This window comes from Pezoporus wallicus, unplaced genomic scaffold (genome assembly GCF_028554395.1).
Source record: "Pezoporus wallicus isolate ANWC-B61680 ecotype Strahan unplaced genomic scaffold, APGP_CSIRO_Pwel_v1 contig_3365, whole genome shotgun sequence".
NCBI lineage: Eukaryota > Metazoa > Chordata > Aves > Psittaciformes > Psittacidae > Pezoporus > Pezoporus wallicus.
The window spans coordinates 5,162,451-5,187,151 of NW_026640883.1; the positions used below are offsets into that span (position 1 = coordinate 5,162,451).

The window sequence follows — 24,701 nt, forward strand, 5'->3', positions numbered from 1 at the left end:
ATTTAGTGTGAAAGAGATTGAGGTTTTCCTCCTTGATAATACATTAAAAAATTATTAAATCATTCTTTTTTTCTTAAGTAGGAATTATATTTAATTGCCATGTAAACTAGTTCTTTAAAATCCCATAGTTTTACCCACAATAATCCACGAACATTTAATAAGTATTAAAATATTCATAACACACGGAGATCATTACTCTTGAGACCTTTGTAGAAAGCAGTGAAGTGTGTTAGACATATGGCAGAAACCTCTTCATTTCTTATTTCTTGCTATGATTATAGGAAAGAAAGGAAAATTCTCTGTTCTTTTCCCCATTGCAATCTGCATGCCATTGTTTTATCTGTTGTGGGCCAAAGTCATCTCGTACACATGCTCACTGAAGAACATGGAGTTAATCAGGCTTGAATTTAGCTCAGTAAATATAAGCACAATAATGGTAAATAACTGTTTTCTCACAGTTTTCCATACAGTATTCCAGGTAACAAAAAAGAGGAAATAATTTATTTCTATATCCAACATGACGTTAACAGCCCAAACCGTGTTGCATGACAGATGCTGGTACCTAGTTTTTATATTATTGGTAATTATCTAAAGCCGTTAATTGCTGTGACATTGAGTATTAAGGAAAAAACAAACAAGAGTTGGTATGTCCTGCATTGGAAATGTATCATAAATACAAGAAGCCTTTGTCAAGGCACTGACTGTTGGTAGAGAGGATGAACAGTTTTGTTTTAATTATATTTCATTGTGATTGTCTGAAGTCATGTAGAACCTCCATGGATGATATCTAAAATAAAACTATGGTTACAGTATATGGTCATAATCCCCAGATCTGTTGTGTCGAAATGACGGTATAATGAGTAGAAGTTAAAATGTCCTCTGCTTTCAAGTCATCATGGTTGTCATTTGATTAAATAATAGTGCATTCTGTTTGATGTCTTGGCTTTATTATTCAGAAGCACTTCAGTATATGTGTCCTACCTTTGTGTTATGTGCTCCTGGCAACCAGGTACCCGTATAGGTTCTTATTTACGCACCTGCAATGGATACACTGTACGTTTAGCTTGCATGTGTGCTGCTTGAATATGGAATTTTAATTATTCCTCTTAATTATGGTGCATTCACCAAAAAGAGGGAAATCATTGGTCAGGTACAAAAAGGAACTGCTCAGTATTTGAAGGAATTTGATAATTTTGTTGTAGTTCGTAGCTTGGCAGGTGGTAATAATGCTATGCCAGCACTGTCAAAATATGAAAATTAAAGTGACGATGGGTTTTAATGAAATCCATTTGACAAATATAATTAAGGTGTTTTAATATGAAGCCCTGTAATAAAGACTACCGGTGGACTCCCTGAGGTCCTGACTAATTGTGTAGATTGCTTTTAAGCTTTGAATAGTTTTATTGGATAATGAACTGTTAAGAAGTGTTAGATCTTTCTTAAGCAGAATTTGGTTTGAAAAAGAAGAGGAGAGACAGGCCTGAGGTGTGGCATTTTAAACATAATTAGAAGAGAGATTTAAGTTAACATCTTTGATCTTGCTGTCAGTTTTTGATTAGAGCTGTAAATGCTTTAATCAAGTGCAGTGTAGTCATTACATTTCTAACTGTTTTTAAACTGCGAAATTACTGAGACACTGACATCGGTTTAACACATCTTGAGAATTTCCAGCAAAGTTATGTTTGTAAACTGGGTGTTTGCATTAAAATGTCATACTGCAATAATTTACCAATTCAGTACATCATGGGATAATTATATTTTGGTGCCCAAATACTCTGCAAATCCTTTATGAGACTAAATAAATAATGTCCTGTAGTTGAGGAGAGGGTGCCGCTTCAAATTTCATTATAAAAATCATTTCTAGTATTGTTTTTTCAATTAAAATTGTATTCAAACCAGAAGTTATAATGAAAATTAATATATAAGAAGCTAAGTGCAGTGCTTAAATGCCTTCCATAAGAATACAAGCCTTTTAATGATAGCTATTGTGTTCTGCCAACGTGGATTCCTTCACACCCATTTTAGAAACAGGGAAACAGGCACAAGTATTTACCAGGTTTACAGCAGCGGCTGAGTCCATAATAATACTATGTTCGCTCAAATCCCTATCTTGCAATGCTTTAAAGGAATTTCAGGAATATGAGTTTATTTATCCTTTTTGTTGGTATCCAAACAGCAGTAAAATGTGAAAATGGCAATGTTCACAGGTATGTAACGTCCGTGAGGATGGGTGGCTGGATGGTATCTGCCCATAGGTGGCATGCCTTTCATTTCAAATGCAGAGCCCAGCAGTCCGGGGTCCTTTCCCAGGTCCGACCTTTCTTCCCCATGTCCTTGGTCTTTGAACATGACAGAAAATTCAGATGCTTGTCTCTTTACTGTGTCAGGCTAGGGGCACACTGATCTGTTCATGTCGGTCCTGTAGAAACATAGAAATAAGCTACAGCAAAGAAAGACGTACTTGATTTGTGCTGTCTGCAGCGTACAGAACATTCACACAAATAAACGCTAACAGCGGCCTGCCAGCGAGTCCTACAGAATTGTTAATTACATCCCACAGCAAACCACCTGATGTCTTTGGCAGCATGTCCTGCATGCTAACATGTCTGAGGGCTGGCAGACCAGGAGAGAGGGGAGATGTCATCCAAACCTAGGACATCCTCACAGAGACCGTTCAGCTGCCGGCACTTCTTCACGGCATCTCCAGTGCGTCTATCTGCTGACTGCAGTGCAAGTGACACCCAACAGGGAGAAGCAGTCTCTTGGGTAACCCTGACCCAGATCACTGGGGACTCAAAAGACCATGTCTAGTAGCTGATGAGGCACTGCAGGCAGCTGCTTTGGAAGAATCCAAACAAGACTGCTGCTCTGTTCTGGAGCAGTTTGGTTTTAGAGATCTCCAGGTTTGCCCCAATTAAAGCATATAGCCGTAGCCTAATGCAGAGATGCCAAAAACATCGATAAGTGTTGCTGAGCTCCTACATCAGAAGAAATCACACTTGTCATCTTAGACACTTACTGAAAAATAGAGTTTTGCAACTGTATTTTTTTGCATGGAACCCTTAGAAACAAATTGTGTATGCATGCTGTAAAGGCCCCATCTAAGTCTACCTCTTAAACACCATCTGAAGAGCTGAACTTGATCCTTTAAATACGATTCTGCTCTGAGGAGTGCTGTAAAAAATCTTTCATGGGAAAGTCTTTATTTCCATCTCAGCAATTTGCAGAAGAAATACCTTTGTTTGACAAGTACAAGAGCAGACACTTTTTTAATATATATATTTTTTTAATATATGTAGCCCTGCAAATTCAGCTTGTATTTTAAAATCAGTCTGGATTCTTTCCTTCTTGTATACCTCCTGATAACAGTGATCCTGCAGGCCATCAGGTATTTCTCATTGTTCCCTCTGTTCCCTTTCTGTGGGTTTGTTGAGGTGGTGGTTTTCTCAGCTTTACTGTGTGTATAATCAAAGGCAACATTGCAGATGGAAATCACTAGCACTTAGCTCATGTGTGTGAAAAAGGAGTACAATCCATAGCTGTGTTGGTCCTGAAGGGTAAAAATAAAACTATAAACAAAGGAAAAATTACTTAAGGTGGGAAGGTGGAAGTGGCAGAAGACAGGAGTCCGTAACAAATGTGCTGTGTAAGCAGCACAGAGATGTTTATGTTGATACTATGTCCTTTAGCAGCAAGCTTTTCAATTCCTGTGTGATTCAAATGAACGCAGATTCTAGTTGGTGTGTGTAAATATCATTATGTATACAACCAAGATTCAAAACGTAATAAAACCCACAAACCACTAAACTTTTATCACAAAAAAAAAAAAACAAACCAGCAAAGTGAGCAGCAAAGAGATCCCTCCAGAGGCCGGAATAGCATTCTGGGGCAGAGCTGGAACATGAACCACAGCCAGCCATAAATCTATGGACTGTCCTTTCCCTCTGCTCCTTGTCCCTCCATCTCCAAGTAGCTGCATCAGATCTTCAGAGTCCTGATAGAGGAAACATGCTTCTCTGCAAGCAGAACCCCTACCATGACAAAACTGGTGTGCATTTCACATCACACAGTTTTCTAGTTGTAAATTACTCACTGAATAAACTAGCGCTGTCTTGAAAGGGCTTTTTCCTCTCCAAATTGCCACCTCTTCGGAGAGATATTGCATTTTCAAGGGAAACTGAAGCTTCATGAATAATTTTGAATTCATTTTGCCTCCTTTATAGATCAAGTCTTAAAAGATTTTTGTGGTTTTAGAAGGAACCTTGAACAGTAACTTTCCTCAGCATTCTCTTTATTATTATTTTTTAAACCCTGGTACTTTCAGCCTCCAACTTTACAGTGCAGTTCTTTTATATAGCATTTAGAGTTTGAGAGATTTAGTCGGTGGAAAGATGGGAAATGTTGAAAGGATGAGCTAATTAATGTTTCCTCAGCCTACCTGAAGAATGCTATTGCATTAGAGCTTTGCCACATTTGTAATTTATACCTGTTAAACGTTTGTTTTATCATCTATTACTGACTTCCAGGCTTCTGTTTGCACTTACTCTCTGTAACAAGCGTTTCATTTTATATGGAGAAAAAATGGTTTCAGTTACTTTTACTGTACCTGAAAAGGAGAATGGGATTTGCAAATGATAAATGGGGAAGTTGACTAGCTAACTAATAAAGATTTGTCTTAATCAAGTATGATTTGTCAGAACAGGAGCGCACTGGGGTCAGGGCACACGCAATGAATAATACAGCATTCACTGGAGAAAAGGACCAGGCAAAAGGCCTCATAAATATGCTGCGATTACCCATTGCTAATTCGTATTCAAAGAGTGAGTTGCACTGAAGCCAGCTTCGAGGTTGCTGAGCTGTTCACCTGCTCTGTGGGCTTTCCGATGTTTAAGAAAGTTTATATGTATGTAAATATGAGAACAGTGTGTATGTATACACACACAGAGTTTTCAGAATGCTTTATTTTTGCATAAACTGCTACACTTCTTGGTCAGTGGTTTTAAGCATTATTTATTAATCATCCTCTAGGTTTCTTTTACTCTTCTAATGGCTGGGCACTATTTTATTTCTATTTTTCATTGTTTAAATATGAATGTGAGTACAGCAGGAGATAGTTCTATTCACATTTAGAATAAATTGCTGAACAGTGCAAAAAAGGCTAAAACACTCTTTAGCTTCATGGAAGTAGTAAAGATCACACAAGCATAGACTTTTTGCTTGTGTTGCCAGCTGTCCTGACTTTCTAATTGGTCTGTGGATTGAGGATAAGTCTGCTACATCCGGATGTTGGGGGAAACCTGAGCAAACCCCAAAGTAATTTTATGTGCCCCATTTGTTGACATTGCTTTTTGCTTCCAAGGGCAGTTTTATTACACTGAAAGAGTTAAAGCATATATTCTTCTCATAGATTTTCTGATGTCCAGAAACTGAGATTTTGCAGAGAACCTTTTCTTATTGATAAGTTTTAGCTACATAAATGGGTCACAAAGAATCAGCTTAAAAACAATATTAAATTGTTGCAGTGCTTGCAGATATAAATAGCAGACTTTGTTCTTCGTCTTTGCACTGTTTAAATGTCACATGCTGTGGTTTTGTGTAGTTAAATATGTTTGAAAAAATATCTGGCTGCACACTTCGATTTTACAACATATTTCAACATTTCAAAATGTTTTCTTGTCTTTTGAAAACCTAATGAAACTTTGTGTTGTTTGCTGGTTGGCTGATAGTCTGTCTCATCTGTTTGGTGCCCAATTCTGTGTCTTGAAGTGCATTTATTTCTTTAAATCAGCCATAGAGGTAGGGCCAGCTATATGAGCCTTGAGCTGCTGAATGCAGGAGTCTACGTTGCCAACTCTCTGCCTACATGTTTTAAGTCTTTGAAATAACTGGAACTGCAGGGTCCAAAGTAATTATTTACACTGCTTTCAGTCCGTAGCAAACTTGGTAGATGGTGGAATGTTTTTTATTAAATTATGATTATGTATCCAGCCTTAGTTACATGAACCAAAGATCACTGTTGTGTCATCTCAGTGCTGTTTGGAGTCATAGGTTTAATTAAGTGATGGCTTGTGGCTCAAGTTTTAGAGGGTATGTTTCTGCAGCTTAATTTAGATGCTGTTAGGATTTTTAATACTCTCCCCTGCTAAATTGCTTTCAGAAAAGTTCAAGGTTGTCAGTACTGTAATGAAGCAGCATCCATTACCTGAACCAAGCTCAGAGTGAGGATGGACTTCTTCGTCCTGGCAGTGCTTAAATAGTAGGGAAAGAAGATACTGAGAGCTGGTTCCCAACTTCACTTGCATAAGTGATTGAAATGGGGGTAGCAAGTTGTTTACTTATTAATGCACTAAGTAAGGATTTTTGCCTGAGAACTCATTTGAAGGAAGTGAGGGGAAGAAGATGCGAAGGGAGGAATCTGGAGCAGATGAGCATTGCTGAGCTGGTGCATGGCTAGAACAATGGCTGGACTTCAATTGTAGACGAGCACTCAGGGATATCAAAGTCTGCCACCTCCTGTGAATGTGGCTGTGAGAATGTTAGTAAGGGAGCTCAGCTAGCTGGGTGATGGGAGTAGACAGAAAAAAAATACATCAGTTAGTGAGAAATGAGTAGTTTTATACCAGCAGGTTGATGTAAGTTAGGATTTCAGAAATGCTATGAAACCTTAGAAAAACAAAAGGCTATTGGAGGAGAAGTTACTAGGTCTGTCATATATCATCTTTCTCCTTTCTTTTTCCTATTTTCTTCTCATTCATCTGCCTTTTTTTTTTTTTCCTGGGGAAGGACAGAGTAGTCCTGGACTATGGGAGATGTTAGCTAAGAAATGCTCACAGTTTGTTCTTAAAGGCATGTGGCATCTTTCTCAAATCTTTTCTTTCTAACTTTGTGCAAAGCACAAAGCCTGGATTCTGATTAAGTGTTCTGGATATTTTTGTTTCTGGTTTCCCTGACCTTGGGATCAAGGAATACGTTTTGCTGTTGGCCAATAGAAGTAATGCCGTGAACATCCATTAGAGCTTGTAGGGACCTTTAGAATTTGAAAAATGTTTGTATTTTAAATTTGGTGGACATCTTGGACTTTGGGAGTTCTTTTTGGTGTTATAATAAGACTGGGCAACTGTTTTTATCCTCACTTGCAACTGAACTTCTGACAGCTCTGGAAGTGTTGCATGTTCTCAGTGTATGCTGTTGACTGTCAGTACTCTTTCTACTGGTACAAGATTTGTCAGTACTCTTTCTACTGCTACAACATTTTCTTCTGCTGAAAAGGGCAACAGTACCTGTAGCATATAGCTATTTTTTATTTTACTGTGTCAAGTGACCACTTCACAGCTTGCAGATTAACTTCTCTGTGGCAGATTCTTGAGGCATTTGAGCACCAACTCTCATGTTTCACTGTTCTGTTAATGCTCTACAAATTGTCTCTCCATTGGCTTATAGCCATTATATTATCCTTCATTTATCTGTATTAACCTGTGCTTGTCGTTTAATAACTTTAATGATCTAAATCCTCTGTCTCTAATTATACTGGCTGTTCAATGTAAATATAGATCAACTGTGAACTTGTAAATTTATAGGCCTTTTACCTGTGTCCCTCCAAGATATGTCATCACTTTCTTTATTAACTTTCTGCTATCAGAAGCATAAAGCATTTGACTCAGCCCTGAATTCTTACAGCTCCAGCAACATCCATTTTCCAAGTTTGTAAATCTGCTTGCTGTCACCTCTGAACAGCTAGCATTTAATGCTTTCTGGCATTTTTTTCCAGAAACTGCTGTTGATGATTTATCTTAATCTCCTAAAACAGAAACTTTTAACCTGTCCAAAACAGAGTGGGTTTTGGAGAAAAGTGTCCCAGCCTCAAGAATGTTTACTAAATTTCTGCCTGTGTCAGTGTAGTTCACCAGAAATCTTCCATAAGCTTTTGCTGCATCTTCAGAGCATGCGGTATCACTGTGCAAAGACGACACGGAATTACCCTTCCCAAATGGCATTACTCACTAGGCATGGCTGAGGATCTCAGGTGGAAGTGTGCTCCATTCCTCCTCCGAGTCCTTCTCTCACAACACAGTGGGGTTTTGAGTTTATTTCATGATTTTATAGAACAGCTGTCTTGATTTTTAACATGATCTTCTGCTTTTCCCAGTGTAAATTAGTTTGTCTTTTCCCACCCCTAATAATGTAGCTCAGATGCATGCATTGTACATATGATGAGATTGGGTCATACTTCCAGGCAGCCTCTCCATGATTTGGTTGGATTTAAGCTTTTTTCACATTTTAAACCATATTAAGATATCTGCTGCCTCTTATGAAATGTATTTATATATATCTATATATGTAGTATCCTTTCCAACCCTAACTATTCTATGATTCTATGTTTCTATGGAGAGGTATATCTACATACACACAGGGTACACTTTGAGAGGAAAGGTGCTGTGAAAACCACGTTGGATTATTTTATTTTTCATATGAAAAGAAAAATGGGGACTCTGTCTTCAAAATTCATAAAAATGCATATTTATTTTTCCAAAAGCCTGGAGAGGCTTATTCCCTATCATTCCTATCTCTTGAGTAAATATATTAGTCATTCTTAAGGAAAAGAGTATTATTGACTTGAATGATTAGAAAAAGCTCTTTCAGAATCAGTTTAGCTGATAAAGTAAATAAATACTTAAATGGTGTGAGGCAAAAAAAAGAAAAGAAAAACCAGTCAAGCACAACTTACTTTGCATCCTCGATGTGTGCGTATTAGAAATCAAGCTTTGTGGAACATACACTAAATAATTCTGATTTGTATGTTTAAATAAATACTGCATATAGGCTACAGGCAAATTCCAAAGTAAGGGCATATTCAGGAGTGTAAGGCATCGCTAGAATTGATCACTGTCTTTTGGGTTTATCTCGATACAAAAGTTGAAAAGCATGGGCTGATTTTTGCACACATGAAGGGGGAAGTTGGGTTTGCACTTACTGTTTTTGTGGGGTTTTTTCTTCAGTTGAGGAAAGTGTCTTCATTCTTCTAATCAATTTCAGTATTTTAGGATAAGATATGTTGATGGGTTTTCTTTGCGTAATGGTCTCATAGAACCAGGCACCATTTGTGTTGGACCCACGACATGACATTATTAAGGTGTTTAGCACTGAAGAGGCTGATTTCCCAAAACTGTTCAAACACCTTTAAGGAGGAATAAATTCAGAGCTGTGAATTTTAGCATTCATGCTTTAAGGCTGATGCTTGTTATGTATTTTTTCAGAACTTCTTTTCCTGTTCATCACAGTGTTTTTTTAAGACTGAGATAATTGCTATATCAAATATTCCTGCCCTCTGTCAGTACATAGATAATAATGATGTAAATGCATTCACCCTTCTGCTTCTCACAGTTTAGCTATAATTTTTAGAGCATAATTTTGTGCGTTTCTTTGGGAAGTTCAGTTAGAAGAGGCAGCACCACACAGTCTTTTGTAGCACTTGGAACTGCACAGTACTATACATTATCCGTACATACCAACTAAAAGGTTGGCATAATCCCCAAATAATTGACATTGTTAAGATTCTCTGGAAATAATACCATTACTGGCAACATGCAACAACCTTCAGTTTGTGCATTGGTACTAATTCATGCATCTGTACTACAGTGTATCTTAGAAACCTGACCTTTTCACATAATTGTAGTGGAATTGTCAATGATTTGCGTTATAAGTAGTCTGGAAAGATCTATACCACTCTTTTGCTCTAAAAGCATGAAGCTGCCACATAGATGAAGACTTTAACTGGCAGGAAAATATCAGAGTCATGGAGAAACTTGAAAAATTACAGCAAGCAGATATCAATGATATCAAGCTTGTAATTAGTTCTGCTATGGGCTTATGTTACCTTTTCTCCAGTCCTGGGCACCTTCACTTGCAAGCCAAGTGAGGAGATATGTCTTCATATCATTTATAAGTCTGTATATTCTTTATTTATTAATATTTTTGTTTGACAGCCTTGACCTTCCAGCTAAAAATCAAGTTTCACTGTCATCAGTGAATTTTCAGAGTAGAATAAGTATATGAAGAGGATTTGTGGATAAACGTGTCAATTTGTGTTTGCAAACTTACTGTGAGATTATGTTACCTCCGTTATATCTCTTTGTTCAACTTTTGTTGTTATTTTAGCCCCTAAAAGGCCAAAGATCATCAACTAAAGTGCATGTAGAGTAAAGCTGCTCCTGTAAAATTGATGATCCATCCAATTATTTATCTATAGAGGCTGCTGGGAAGAAACGCAACTATCTCAGTTCTCAGACCCCTCTGCTAGGTTGAACTTCATGGCTGAAGGTTTAATCCCTAAGTGTCATATCAACAATTCATTCTGTGATATTCTGGCTGACATGCTCTCCTTCCTTATTTATTGATGTCTTCAGTCATCGACAATGAGAGGAAAATACACTATTCGTCAAAGTGACGGTGTTTTACCCTCACTTACAGTTGATGCTGCTGTCACATTGATGGTTGGAAAATAAATTCAATCATTATAAAAAGCTAAGAGTGTGAACTTGCCAGTGACAGGAAGAAGATGAAAAAAAACCCCACAGTAACTTGCTTAAAATTGGTGTAATAAAAATAGAACTGTTTCCTATAAAGATATTTTTGAGCTTTGCTTATGAAATTCCAAGCCATTTAAGCCATTTATTTTGTAGTTATTCCTTTGAAGGGAGATCTCCTCTTCACACTCCTTTATGTCTGTGCAAACATAGCTATAATTTTTAGCAATAAATACTCATTATCATTTCACCTCATGCTACTTGGTTACTTGTTGATTCTTTTCCCTCTATGTTTAAGGGAGTTTGCTTTGTTTTTTCTCACCCCAATTACATTGAATGCAGGTATCTGTTTGTGTATTACAGTATTTTGAGTGCTTTGATGAGGAATAAGCTCAGTATAGTTTCATCTGGTAAGTCCTTTGACATGCAAACATAGGCAAAGCTCTCTTGAACTGCTTTCTTAGGCTACCATTTGTATGGCTGTACTGCACCTTACAGCTTTTTAAACTCAATAACCACATATCTTGCCACATTTCACCTTTGGGAGGCATTGTATATACAGCTAAAAGTAAAGAGCAGCAAGCCAAGAGGGACAAGATAGCATAATGAGGATGTCAATTTGTGGTCAGATATCTGAGGAAATATTTATCTTACTTGTACTGCACTTGGCAACAGATAGAGAAATATATATGTAATGAATTTCCTTAGACTTTATCTGTCAGAGTGTGTACCTCGTGTTAAATGCATTTAGAAAAAGAAAAATTGCTTCTCTCAAATTTTTGAACTTTGAGCTTATTCTACTTTGAATTGTTTCCAAAAAAAATGGACCTTATCTATTAAAAGAATAAGAATCATCATGTTTGCTCTACTAACATATGGGTGAATTTTTAATGATTCATTTTCTTGATGCTCCTCAAATGATGACATTTTAAGACTCGCCTTATTCACCACAACGAAAGCAAGGCATGGTTTTTGTTGTTTATGGAAAAAGAAAAATCCTGGTTTTGTAGTTCTACTCAGTTTTGCTGGGTATCTCTGGCAAGCTAGCTAAGCAGCCTGAATGAATGTGCACAGAAATGCTGGTTGTCTCACACGTGCTGTGTGTCCTGAGGCAAGCTACAGCTGCTTCAGCTCCTTGTGTCTGTTTCCCCATCTGTAAAATAGGAATGATTTAACTTATTTTTCTCCTTCAGGGAAATAACAGGGTGGGTGTCTTAATGTTTCTGTAGAGTTTTGAAGATTAAAATCTCTATACTTACTGCTAATATTTCAGTGTTAGAGGAGCGTATCACTGAAGCTGTTTGAAGAGTAAAGTTTTGGCATCTTGTGTTGTCTTTGTACCATAACTTGAGGCCTCTCCAGTATAATTTTGCAACCTTTGGTTCAGCATAAGATGTGGAAGCAAGCAACCCCACTGTAAACAAATGGTGATGACAATCAGTTAATGTATATGTCTGCTGTCAAAAACATCAGGAGATCCATTGCAGCATATCTCTGAGCTTGCCAGGATAGTCCACGATGGAGCAAAACAGACACCAGTAACTACGCTTAGCCTGAAATAGCTTTTATTTAAGCATCACTGGTAAATGCTGAGAGGCACAGAGTGGTTTTCTCTATTATGCTTCTCAGTGTCTTTAGAAGTATAAGGAGAGCTGATGTTCTAGCAAAGGCTTCCTGACTTCCTTTCTAAGACTTAGAAAGGAGTGGGCTTCAGGGGCATACGGGATGTATGAGCACCCAGCACGGAGAGCAAGCCTGAAAGTCGTCTTGCTTTGTTTCACAGACTGAAGGTCAGCATCTGTTCCCAGGGCCTACGCAACCTCAAGAGACTGCAGTGGGACAACTCCTCGTTTGATTGTTACTTCTTCAGTTTTACATTGCTTGAAAAACTTCAAATTTAGTGCAATGATGTCTTACTCTTTGCAGTTAGGAGCAGCGATTAGGCTACGACCTGTATTGTATGCCGTTGTTGCACTCTAACCCAGCATTTTGAGGCCTTACAGCCACGAGCTATGTTTTTCATGATTTACATTTTGATTTTTTAATGCAGAGCAGATTGGACAGGAGATGCTGGAAAACCTCAGCCATGACAGAGAGAAGATCCAGCGTGCTCGGGAAAGGGTAAGCTTGATAACAAGTAATTGCTGGTCTCGCATTTTATTTGCTTTGGGCAAGTTCTCTGTGCATGCAAAAATAATCCAGCATATTGATCAGTTTTATATAAATCAGCTGCTAAATCACTAAACTGGCTGTTGGAAGGAAGCTTTCTGTCACTAATGTCATAGTTAGGTCATTATTTTGTCCTTTGAAAGCTTTCTTATAGCATCCATTGCAGTGACTGCTTGAACTTTCTATGAAACAAGGTTCAGTATTACAACTGAGCTGCTAATAGCTGATCAACCTTACTTTTTGTAGCTCAAATGCTAATAGTTGCCTCCTGGGGCAGTTCTGAGTGCAAGAACAGATTTACTTGCTGCTCGGCTGCTGCAGTCAAGGCAATATATCTATGTCATCTTTGGCTTATCTTGCCTCCATAGGGATCAGCTCTTCTCTGTAGAGTTAATGAAGATACTCAGAAGCCCATCCCATCCAACGCACACAACTTCTCTGAAGTTCAGTCTAAGAAATTTACCTCTCTAGTTCTGTTTTCCATTCACAGAATAAGACATGACTGTTTGTGACTTTGTCACCATGACACATTGTTCAGATACTTTCCTGAATGTCCAATTTTGCCAAAGCAAAGTCCACCTATAGGCCTCTAGCTGACCAAGGCCACTTAAAACTCCTTTGGCTGTCCCAGACAACCTGGTTAGCTTTGGTTGGTAAAGCCTCATATGATGGCTTTAATGAGGCATTTTCTGTCAGCTGTACCAGTTGCTTCCTGAAATCCTGGTTATTAACTACTTTAAAACATGAATTATAACTAAATAATTAAATGTAACTAAGCGAGCACTTACCAAGTGCTGTTCAGACTACTTTGTGTCTTACTTCACCTCCACTCCTCACATCCCTAGCAACTGCTGAGTCTGAGATGCTTTTCTTTTCCTAGCTGGACAAGTAAAACCTAGGCAGTGCAGAGGAATGCCATGTATCCCTTTCTGCTGACAATAAAAATCCATGGGAAGGAGAGAGTGTAGTTCTGATGACTCTGTGTACACATGGTTCGTAGCATAACTGTCCCTTTTCTGCACTTCCCACCTGAAGAGCAAATTGATGGAAAAACCTGTAAGTTGCAAGGACAAGACTAAAAATAAGTCTCCCACCACAGTGCACTGAAAGACCTCTTGTCATAACTGGAACATCTTAAATTGCAGGTTTTTACCATATGCCACTTAAAATATTTTGTTTGGGGAATTGAGAAGAGCTCTCCGGGGAGCCACATGAGTGGACCTCTCCCAGCTGTCTGTATATTCAGATGAACAGTAAGGGATGATAGAATCATAGAATCACATAATAGTTAGGGTTGCAAAGGACCTTAAGATCATCAAGTTCCAACCCCCCTACCATGGGCAGGGACACCTCACACTAAACCATGTCACCCAAGGCCTTGTCCAACCTGGTCTTGATCTTGGGTAACTTGGCAAGATTTCCATCTTCTGGAAAGACCAGGACAGAGGGTTCTCTAGCAACGCATAATAGCGTTACACTGAATACATGGTATTATTGTCTTATTAGGAGGGTAATAAACTTGTCTTCTGAAAGTCAAATGTCAACTTGAGTATGATGGTCAGGTCTTAGCAGTTCAATGTTGTGAAAATTGGGAAGATTTTCTTGTGATCAAAATTTAAATGAGTTATTGTCTCTGTAGCTGAGTTAAATTTACATATGTGAGTTTTCCTGCATGTAGAGTAAAACTTTTTTTTTCCCCCAAAGCCAAAAATGAGGGATAAAAGGTTTGCTACAAGTCAGACAGATTAGTTGGACTGTACAAGACTCTAAAAGTTGCAGTGTTTTTTAGGAAAACCTCAAAATGTCTATGTCAAACAGGATATCACCACCAGCATCTTCCTTCCTTTCTCATTAGTATTCTTAATATTATTTTCAAAGCTTTCTTAACCATCACATAGATTTGCCATTGCTAATAGGAAAGTTTATTTCACTACGGCAGTTTTGTGAAGGTAGGAAGTGCCGTCATATGCCGTTTAACAGGTTTGCATGACACCCATTCTTTGCATTATGTGGTGCGCTGATGTTAATAGAGAAATGATGGAAGAGCTATAATCAGGTATTTCAGTTTTAAATAAAAGCAAACTTACAGTTTGAAACTCTTTATGTTGTTTTTTTTTCTGCCAGAGCCGGAAGAAAAGGCATTTTTTTAGAGTTCTCTTGGGAGGTAGCTAGAGATCTTCCATCTGTGTGTGTACATGTTTGTTTCTTTTTTAACATTGCTTTCGCTTATTTTGTGGGTTTTTTAATTACCATAAAAATATGAGGTTGTCTTGCTTAGAGGGGTTTGTCAAACCTCTAAGATTCAGCTTCCCCTAACTATCAGTACTGATTCTAGCTGTCAGATAGAATCCTGCAGCAAGAGAGGAAAGTAAGGATCAAACATACAGTGGTAAAAAGGAGAGAGCTACTTTTCTGTGAAAAGGGAGGAGAAGCCCCAAGTATTAAATGCATCCTTATGAATAATAAAAGACCAATATAAAGCATACATTTGTACTTCGGATTCCCTTCTAGCATGGATAAAAACTTGGCTTTTTAATGAGCCTTCTAAAAACTATTGTGACTTTTTTTCTCCTGTTCCTTGTGTCAAACTGGGCTAAACTGCTGTTCTGGAGCCTGAATTGTCTAGATTAATCAGGAAAAAAATGAGGGAATGACCTCCCTGAAATATAATGCTCATCTTTGTCCATCGTAGCACATAACTACAGAGATCTGAAAGTCAGTGCAAGCCTTCCCACTGCATATGATATTGCTAAAAGCAAGTCTTGGTTAGTGTTATCCGGTCCCCGCTTCTCCTTGGTATTTTCTTAATACCTTTTACAAGAACAAGGAGGAAATATATGCAAAAATGTTATGTGTCATTGATTGCAGCTACTGATTTCAGTAATAAACATTAAATCTGGTACCAAATATTTATAATATTGGGCTTCAGAATAGAAAATGGGTTTAATATTGCTGCCGTGCACATATTCAATATATAATAGTGGTTTGTTATGGTGAAGGTGATTTGTTATCAGAAGACTGCCACTTTTCATGGCAGTGTTACTGTTTGGATGGATTTATAACAGAGGACACATTTTGTTTTCTACAACAAAGTTTCTTTAGTAAGAAGTCAATGAGTCAGGTAATCCTTTCAATCTGATTTGATAATGAAGAGCTAAATATTCAGCTTTCATAAGAAGAATGTTTTTATGTGTGTACACACAGCTGTGTTTTAGGGCATGTTAGAGGCAGTTGTCATTACTATTTCGTAACTGAGAATCATTATCTTATCTTTTACTGTAGATTTTGATGTCCCACTGGTTTCAGGATCCCTAAAAAGTCAAAAGATGTCTCTCCTTTAGCTCCCAGTAGCAAAAGAGGCGATAGGAGGGTAACTCTATTCTTCCTATACCCTTCTTCATTTCTAGGCTTCCTTTTGTGGGACACTAATAAACACAAAAATAGAGAGGTTTTATTCCCATTTAAAGAGCAATAGAAGTAAGTGCTCTTTTTTTAATAGAAGTTCTTTTGCTTCGTAAATTTTCTGTTCATGTCCCAAGTGTCATCTTTTATTCAGTTGTGGTTTTACCTGTTTTGCAAGATTTTAGGGAGCTGTAGAACAAGTCTGCTAATCAAGTTTAGCTGGAAATAATTATCTGTGTCCTAATAAACTACAAAAATGCTATTTTCAGTGAGTGAGTTATCCTTGCATGCACAAATATTTATTATACCACTGTGCCGTATGTACATACTATATACTGTTCACAAAGTATTTGGGCATCCATCCCAGTGGTGGCCACTGTAAAGTCAGTGCAAGTTTTGTATTTGAATACAAATATAGGCATATTTCTTTTATACAGAATTGGTAAAAGACCACTGTTTTATATTTCTGCTTTTTCTTTACACTACTGTCTTTGAAAACAGTGGAAGAAAGGTGTGTTTGTTTCCCTTTTCATGAAGATTCAGGAACACAGCGCGTGGCTGTCTCTTCATTCCTTGATGCCCTCACTAATATCCATAACCAATACACATACACACATCAGTGGGAATTATGGATACCAGTTTATATACCTGCCACCCTGTATTTGTAAAGCGTTTGCTCTTTATCTTGGTTCATTTTTGTTGCCTCAATGTCTTATTTTCCTTGGGTTTCATCTTTATGTAAGAGAAAACCAGACAAATCATTTTTAGATTTCAGATCTTCAGTAGCTTTCTTACATGAGAGTTTGGTGTGGGCTAAACCTGAAGTTGATTGACTCAAATGTCAGTAAAAATAGCTGTCCTTTGTACAGAATGGAATACATGTGTCTTTTGCCTTTAATGGGACTCTTTTTTTCCCCAGCTTAGAGAAACAGATGCAAACCTGGGGAAGAGTTCCAGGATTTTGACGGGAATGTTGCGAAGGTAAGGCCAAGGTAGGGACATTTCCACTCTCTTTTTCTCCTCTATCCTTCTGTGCCTTTATTTTTAGCTTTAATTTAAACTCAGCATTTTGATGATGTACCTAACTTTTTTTACATGGGCTGCTACGTAGAATGTCTTTGAATGAATGCTGGTAGTGAAGCAGGCATGGTCTGATAGCAGGCTTTATCACAGCTATAGAAAGACTTTTCTATAGCCTGAAGGATTACCTCTTGCTCAGTCATTTCACATCTTTCTCTCTTTGTATTTGGTGGGGGGGTTTGTCTGTGTATTCTAAAATTAAGCATTTTGATTATAATTCCCTGTGTTCCTTGTTCTTGAGTGATTTCGGTCTTTTGGGGTTTTTTTACCTGTTAGATTTTATGTGAGAAAGTTTGTAAATGTTTTCAGGCAGTGTGCATTTACACACAGACAGAAGGTTAAAATGATGAATTCTGCCTGAAGAGATGGAGCAGACTCATTGTCAGACCTTGTGGTTTTAACATGTTCCTCCCATGCTTTCAGTGTTATGAAAATTGTACCTGGGATCAAAGTGAGGTGGTACAGAAAGGAAAAATCTTCAACATCCTAAAAGTCTATGTGGGACCACAGGGAGGGAGTTATCCAGAGATTGTGAGGCACCTTCCAAGACAGATTTTGGTGGCATCTCTGGATACGTGATCTTTACCCAGTGAAACAGCACCGAAGCTTCTCTGTCCATATATCTGTATATATTCAGCTTCTTACAGAAGAAAAGCATCCCTCTAATATGTGGTTCTGGGTGCTATGAAAACGCGATTCTAAAGGAGTTTAGAGCATCCTCTCGAGTGCTCAGTATGGGATTACTCTTACAATTGGCTTATATGTTGCATATTTGCTTAATGCAATCTGCTTGTTAAAAACATGAAGATAAAGTTTTAGCAGAGCTGTTGATTTGTCGCTTCACTTGGAAAATAGCAAAACCAGAATTTAGTGAGTTGTTCTTCAGTGCAAGCTTTATCTCTTCATTTCTTCTCAGAAAAATATCTTTGTTAGTCCTTGTATACCCAGCTGACAAAGGTTAAAATGACTGAACCTCATGCCTTCATTCCACAGATTTCTTACAATTCCAACTCCAAACTGTAACATATAAAATTCTCTGATTAAGAGTAATATGTAAATGACACAAGCTAAATTCAAAATCCATGGAGGAAGGAAGTGGCAATTGAAAGGGATGGTTCAGTGCCTGTAGACAATCAAAATAAACTATAAAAAAAATGAACGAAAGAAAAGACACAACCAAACCCAAGTCTCCCCAGGAAGGGCTCTGCGACATGAGCTGTAACGAATATTCTGCATATGTCTCCATTTTGTCAAATCTCATTAAAGGGGTTTCTTGCTTTGTGTCAATTGAGCTGTCCAAAAATCATTCATCATTTTAGTGTAAAAAAAATCGATGCAGTTATTTAAATAATATCATATTAATGTTAAAGTTCAGCTGTCATTTAATAGTATGGCTTAATCAGACATAGCATTTAGGAAAAATAGTTTTTTCGGGCTTTCCTTGGCTTTCAGGTTGGCAGATTCAAATAAGGATTTATGGGTTTCTAAACCAATGTATTCTTTCCATGTTTATGCTTGAGGTACCTCAGCCTTTTTTGCAGCACCCTGTAGTCTGTTATTTTCAGTAAAATAAAGTATCTCCTCATATTGTGTTTGAATACATTTGCAAGTAATTTGGAGAAGCTGAAACAAAAACATATGCTGTAACCTTTGACTTTGTTTTGTGTTTGGGAATCACAGTTAGGAGTCCTAGTTTATAAGTGTTCCGTAAGCCAAATGAAAAATATGATCTTTCTGAAATATACTTGGGCTCTTCTTTTCAGACAAAAAGGATAATGTAGTCAAACACCACCATGGCATGTTTGTGTGTGTCAGAAAGGCACTGGGTTTCCTTTCTCTTTAGCAAAAATCCTAAGCTGAGTCACCCGTCTGGATGAAAGGTAGGTTAGGATTTAAGCCCAGTTCAGGTAAATGTGCCAAAAGCAATGCCCCTTCATAGATGCAACTTGCAGCAGAAGATTCTCAAGATGTTATTTAAAACTACACAATAGATAGACCTGTGGTGAATATAATTTGTTTGTGACTTGTTCAATAGTAGGGTCTAGCATTATTCCAGCCTCAGCATCATCCTAGTGTTGTTTAAGTCTCAAGAATAATCATAAAATGCAGACCCTGAGAAATCAGCACAAATTAGATAAATACAACTGCAAGAAAAATGATTAGCACAGATTGGCAGTTATGTCCTAATTTCTGCACACTTCAGTACATGCCACCCAATGTTTTACTTAATTACTGGAACCAATGAAGAAGAATGCTGGAGGACTATTCTTCACATCATTAATATACAGAAAAGGTAATGTTGAACCAAACGTTTCTCAACTTAGTTGCTGCTCCCACAATATGTATTTGCTGATATGCTTAAATTCATATGCCAGGCTAATGAGGCATATGCCAGGCTAAGGGACTATGCCATAGTCTCTTGACTATGATAATACCCTGTGCATTGAATTAATGCCTAACTATCTCTATTTTTACATCCGGGAAAGGTAAAGCAGAATCTCTTCTGAATCTGGCCAAATATAGTAAGAGATTATATATTTAGATAGCTAGAGGGCTACCTTGCTCCCTTTGTATGACCTAAATTCCCCAGCCATGTATTTGTGCATAAAATGCTCCAGAGATGGGGAATAAAAGCAGGGACAGGCTTTGTAAGTTGCCAGACGTCACCAAGTAAATCAGTGGCATAATAGGAACAGACCCTCCTATACCAGTTTGCTGGTCTAGCAACTTTAGGAAGCCAGCCTTATGTACTGGAATTTGTTGTCTTCCTGTATTTTGAGTATTTGCTTAAGGGAAATTTTGTAATAAGTGTTCTTAAATATTCTCTCTTTGAAATAACCTATAAATTCATTATTTGTTTTCCTGTAAATAAACCTACTGGGATTCCACTAAGCTAGTATATTCCACTCAGGGTATGGCGTTGCATTACCATGATAAAATCAGCATGTCAAAGCATTAATCATTTCCTTTTACATGTATCAATAGCTCTGGAAATCCTGATGGTTTATGACTCCTCTTTAAAACTGTGAGACTATAACACAATTGCAGTGTAGTTTAAGTTAGAGAATTTTCAGATAATAGCTTTTAACATAAGGAAATGGAATCTTCTGCAATTATCTGCAGTATCACTGTCTCAGACATCCATCCCTTGGCCTCTACCACAGTGTGAACTGGGGAGCACACAGTGTGTCAGAAAGAAGCAGAAAAGAGTATGTTCTGAAAGATCTTCAGTCTTTTGCCCATATCCTAAGCCAATAACCTAGAAAAGCTTTTAGGAAAAGAATTTGGGTAGCCTCCAAGCCACACATGGCCCAGTGGGAAACCAACAAAACTAAAAGTAACCAGATAAAAATTTCAGTAATTTGAATCTTTATCCAATTAGCAGATAAATTCTATCTACCCCCCTCCAAATGGCAGAAAAATATTTCATGAAAAAATAGCTACCACCCTCCAGAACAACTTTTTATTTTGTCTGCTTCACCAGGACATTTTTATGCCAAAAATTCTTTTAATCTTCAGATTTCAATCTTCTGAATTCTTAGCAATGATTCTTTGAGAAGCTCATGAACACATCTGCTCTTATAAGAGAGACTTAAAATGTGATTTCCAGCAGGACAGACACTACCTCCAGCTGACAGAAATAAAGCAGTAAGTGTTCAGCTCTCAGGTGATAAATTATATGACTTGCCAGCTGCATGACCAATATGACTACAATCAGAACTGGAATGCCTGCCCCTCTGTGCTAATTGGAGTTGAGCTTCTTCACTCCTCTTTCCAGGAAAATTCTGGTAGTCCTACTTTTTGCATCACTTCTAATCAAACTTCCTTGTACTTTTGAACTCCAGGATAGTCCTGACCTTACAGTTATTTCTCACCATTTCATGGAGTCATAGGACAGTGTAGGTTGGAAGGAAGCTCTAGAGGTCATATGGTCCAACCTCCTGCTCAAAGTAAGTCTAATTAGAGCAGGTTTCTCAGAGACTTCTCCATTCAAGTTTCAAACACATCCAAGGTTGGAGATACCAATGCCTCTTTAAGCAGTCCAACCCAGTAGCAGTTGAAATTAGCAATTTTTCCAGTTATCTGTGAAAATTTCCCAGCACCCAACTTGTGTCTGTTGCCCCTGAAATGATTTAAAACATAAGTGTTTTACAGTTGGCCTTCAGAATTTGGGCCTGGATTGCAGTCATTCCTAGCACTTCTCAGAAGAGGCCCCTGTGGCCATTAGGCAGAGAGGACATTCAGTGTAGGGCAGTTATTTACACAGGCTGTGAGATGCTCTACCTCCACCCATTGACCTGGTTGGTTGGCCGTTCAGTAGTGGATGCAGAAGTAATTCTTTATTTGCTTTCTCACACTCCTAGAGATGTGAAAAGCTATTTATGACTGTTCTACCTTCACTCTTGACTACAAAGCCCACATTTCCATATGTAGAGCAGCAGCAGAGACAGCTGTGTCCCTCTCAAGGCAAACCAAAACAAGGAGTGAGTTTTCTCACTGTCTTTTCCCCTGTTTAACTACCAGTCTGTTTCCATCCCCAGAAGTCCATAACAAAAAAGATTTTCTACTCAGCTAAAGCCTATCTCAGAATCAGTCTTCCTAGGGCATAACTGTTGAGTCTCTGCAGGTTTCTGAAGGAAGGTCTTCACGTCACAGATACAGAGTGAAGTTTAGCATACAGTTAGACTTGTCTTGTTTTCATTCTAATACAGGAATTGCTTTTTCCAGCAGGAACTTTGCATATTTGGTCTCAAGCCAGAAGAAGTTTGAGTAGAAACTGTTTAGCAACTTTTTGGTACATAGATCTATTTTTACTGCAAGATGTATTTCTACACTGAAAATTATTGAAATGGTAAATCCTTTAGCTACATGTCTGCTCCATGTTGAATATTTACAGCTGCAGCTGTTTACTTCAGTAATTTAGACCTTGATTCAGGAAGATATTTTAGCATATGGTTAACTTAAACCAGAGGAGCAAATCCCTTAACCTGAGGGAGTCCGAATAAGAGGGGTAATGAGTGGCAGAATGATTCTGGGTCATCTTTTGGGCAACACAGTTTTTATTGTTCTCTTTGCTCAAAGCTCGTAACAGAGCAAACCCTGTCCTTAATATTCCTGTTGGTAAATGGAAATCATAAAATACACATAAGGTATTTTAGTGCTTGTTACTGTCAGTGTGAGATTTTCTTTTTAAATTTCCTGACTTTAAGCATTTAATATAGTTACTTGATTCTTATATTATTACAGGTTTTTATGGAGCTAATCTTTATCATTATGAAGTGTTGAATCTTTCAGAAGGAAACTAATAAGCTTTATGGTGCCGTTAATCACCAGATAGTCTTTGGATCAATAATATACAGCTTCTTATTGCAGATTAAACCTTGGCATTAATTTGTACCTGCTTATTCCTCACTTTGTCTCTGACTTTAAAAATAAACCTTGTTTCTTTGTTGAAGTAATGGACGAAACATCTGGAAAGTGTAAATGTAGTGTCAGCAAAATTCCCATTCTTCAACATTAGGAGTCCAACCAAAAAGACAGGAAATATACCTCTAGGTCTGAACAGCAAGAGTTTTAAAACAGTATGGGGCACTGTGGGTTCCCTGTTCTCAAGTTAGGTATGATGTAATCCAGTGTATGTGAGATGCATTTCTTGCTTTTAATAATCGAGAGCCATTTTATAAACCTTGCTCATCTTTCTTGGACAGTGTTCTGTATCTTGTTTCCTAAATGCTTTTGAAAACTCTTACTCTACTTTCATTCGGCTTTATTCATACTTTCATTTCATGCATCGCAGAAGGTGCAGAAGTCTCCTGAACTGCTGTATAACCACCATAGCTACAGCAAGCAGAGTACATGGAGAATTCCGAACCACATACTGAAGCTACTGAGTGCTTCACAGAATGGGACCAATTTCAACTTTGCAAGCATGTAGCTATGTTAAGTTTAATGCCACCATAGCCTTAAGATTTATGTTTAAGTTTAATGCCACTTAAGCCTCCAAGAGCTTAAGTGATTCAGAGTTAAATTTACTCCAAACCTGGAAAAAAAAAAAAGCCTAATGATGAATCTTTATATTTTAAAAACTTAAGTGCATAGGACTAAATAAGTCAGTGTTTTCTTCTCCTTGCACCTTGGTGGTCTTAGAAGGGTATGTCCTGCATTCACTGAGATAGAAGCATTTCTATTGTAGCATTGTTTTATTTTTCTGATTGTTGGAAAGCTTTATCCACATGTCAGGCGTCCTACGCAAGATCCATTATGAGCAGGGCTCTCAGCATTCTTTTGACAATATTTCTAATTCTCTTTTTTCGTTCCTTTTTAAAACATACAATGGCCTTTGTCCTGTTCTCTCCATTCCCTCTTTTCTATCATCCAGAATTACTGTCTCATTTGCCCCCCCTTCTACCTACTTGTGTCCAGCTGAACAGCTGGAAAGAACATTATCTAAAGCACAGTTGTGTTTCTGCAGGAAAACAGGATCCCGCTGGATAATTATCCAAGCTAGTCTTAGACTGCATATACCAAGAATGTAAAGTATTGTACTAGGCTAAATATCATGTAACCCTTTGTGATTGTTCTCTGTATTGAGATATGTTGACTACGATTAAGCAGCTAGAGCCTAAAGAGGTTCACAGTGTCATGTGTGAAACAAAAGACATTTCATAGTCAGCGTTGTCATGTCTGAACCACAATAGATGTCTGAAAGCATGTCTTATATCAGCATAATCTGTGCAGTGCTTTCTTGCAGTGGTTACAGGTAGTTTCCAGTTGGATGAGTTCTCCCTAACATGATATCCTGGAATAGCGAAGGTAGTGAAAATATTTTGAGTGTGGTGAAGATTGTTATGTGAAGCAGGGTGAAGTAGGGAACCTGTTAGTGAAAGCTGACATTGGTGATTGCTGAAATAATTGGAGACAACTCTTCAGAAATCAGTTAAGTCAAACTCCTTAAGGACAGTAGTAAATCAAGGATTATGTTGCTCTTGACACCACTCACACTGTAACTGTCACATAACAATATATGCCAAGTTTTACACATGCCATTTACTACAGAGCTTTTAAGCCATAAATGCCTACGTGTAACATTTACTGAACACAGATCTGCATGATAGTTTGCTACATGGCTTTCATTTTAATCAAAAAATTAACCAGAGAATCATCTTTGAAGTGAACTCAGAAAAGTTCACCCTTTGTGTTAAGGATTGACTGTCCCCATTTCAGTCCTGGCAGATATTTGTTTTGCCTGCTCTGTACTGATGAACATTCCCCATCTCTTCAATCAAACTGTTCCAAGTTTTCCCTGATGTTTAGCACAGATCTTTCTTCCTGGATAGAGAACATCTCTGTGCTGCTGCATTTGAGGAGATTTCTGTGCTCTGTCATGGCCCATGACTTCTGCTGTGGAAAGAAATTTCTGCTGAACTTCTCAAGAATTAGAGAGCATAAATAATAGTGTACACACATTATAGTTTCCAATTTTTATAAAGCCAAGCCTTTTGATAGGATTCAGGAATGTAAAAATGG

The 24,701-nt window shown here is 37.8% G+C and overlaps 1 protein-coding gene across 4 annotated transcripts in view; it reads left to right on the forward strand.

Moving 5' to 3' along the window:
• The window catches only part of VTI1A (vesicle transport through interaction with t-SNAREs 1A), a 271,798-nt gene that overhangs the window by 155,023 nt on the left and 92,074 nt on the right, over window positions 1-24,701 (forward strand). For 2 of the 4 annotated variants that reach the window (XM_057421011.1, XM_057421012.1), the window contains 2 exons: window positions 12,574-12,644; window positions 17,014-17,086. In XM_057421011.1, the coding sequence (XP_057276994.1) occupies window positions 12,574-12,644; window positions 17,014-17,079 (137 nt within the window). In that variant the 3' untranslated portion in view covers window positions 17,080-17,086. The remainder of the gene's footprint in view (window positions 1-12,573; window positions 12,645-17,013; window positions 17,087-24,701) is intronic. The other 2 variants (XM_057421008.1, XM_057421009.1) reach the window with 1 other exon arrangement.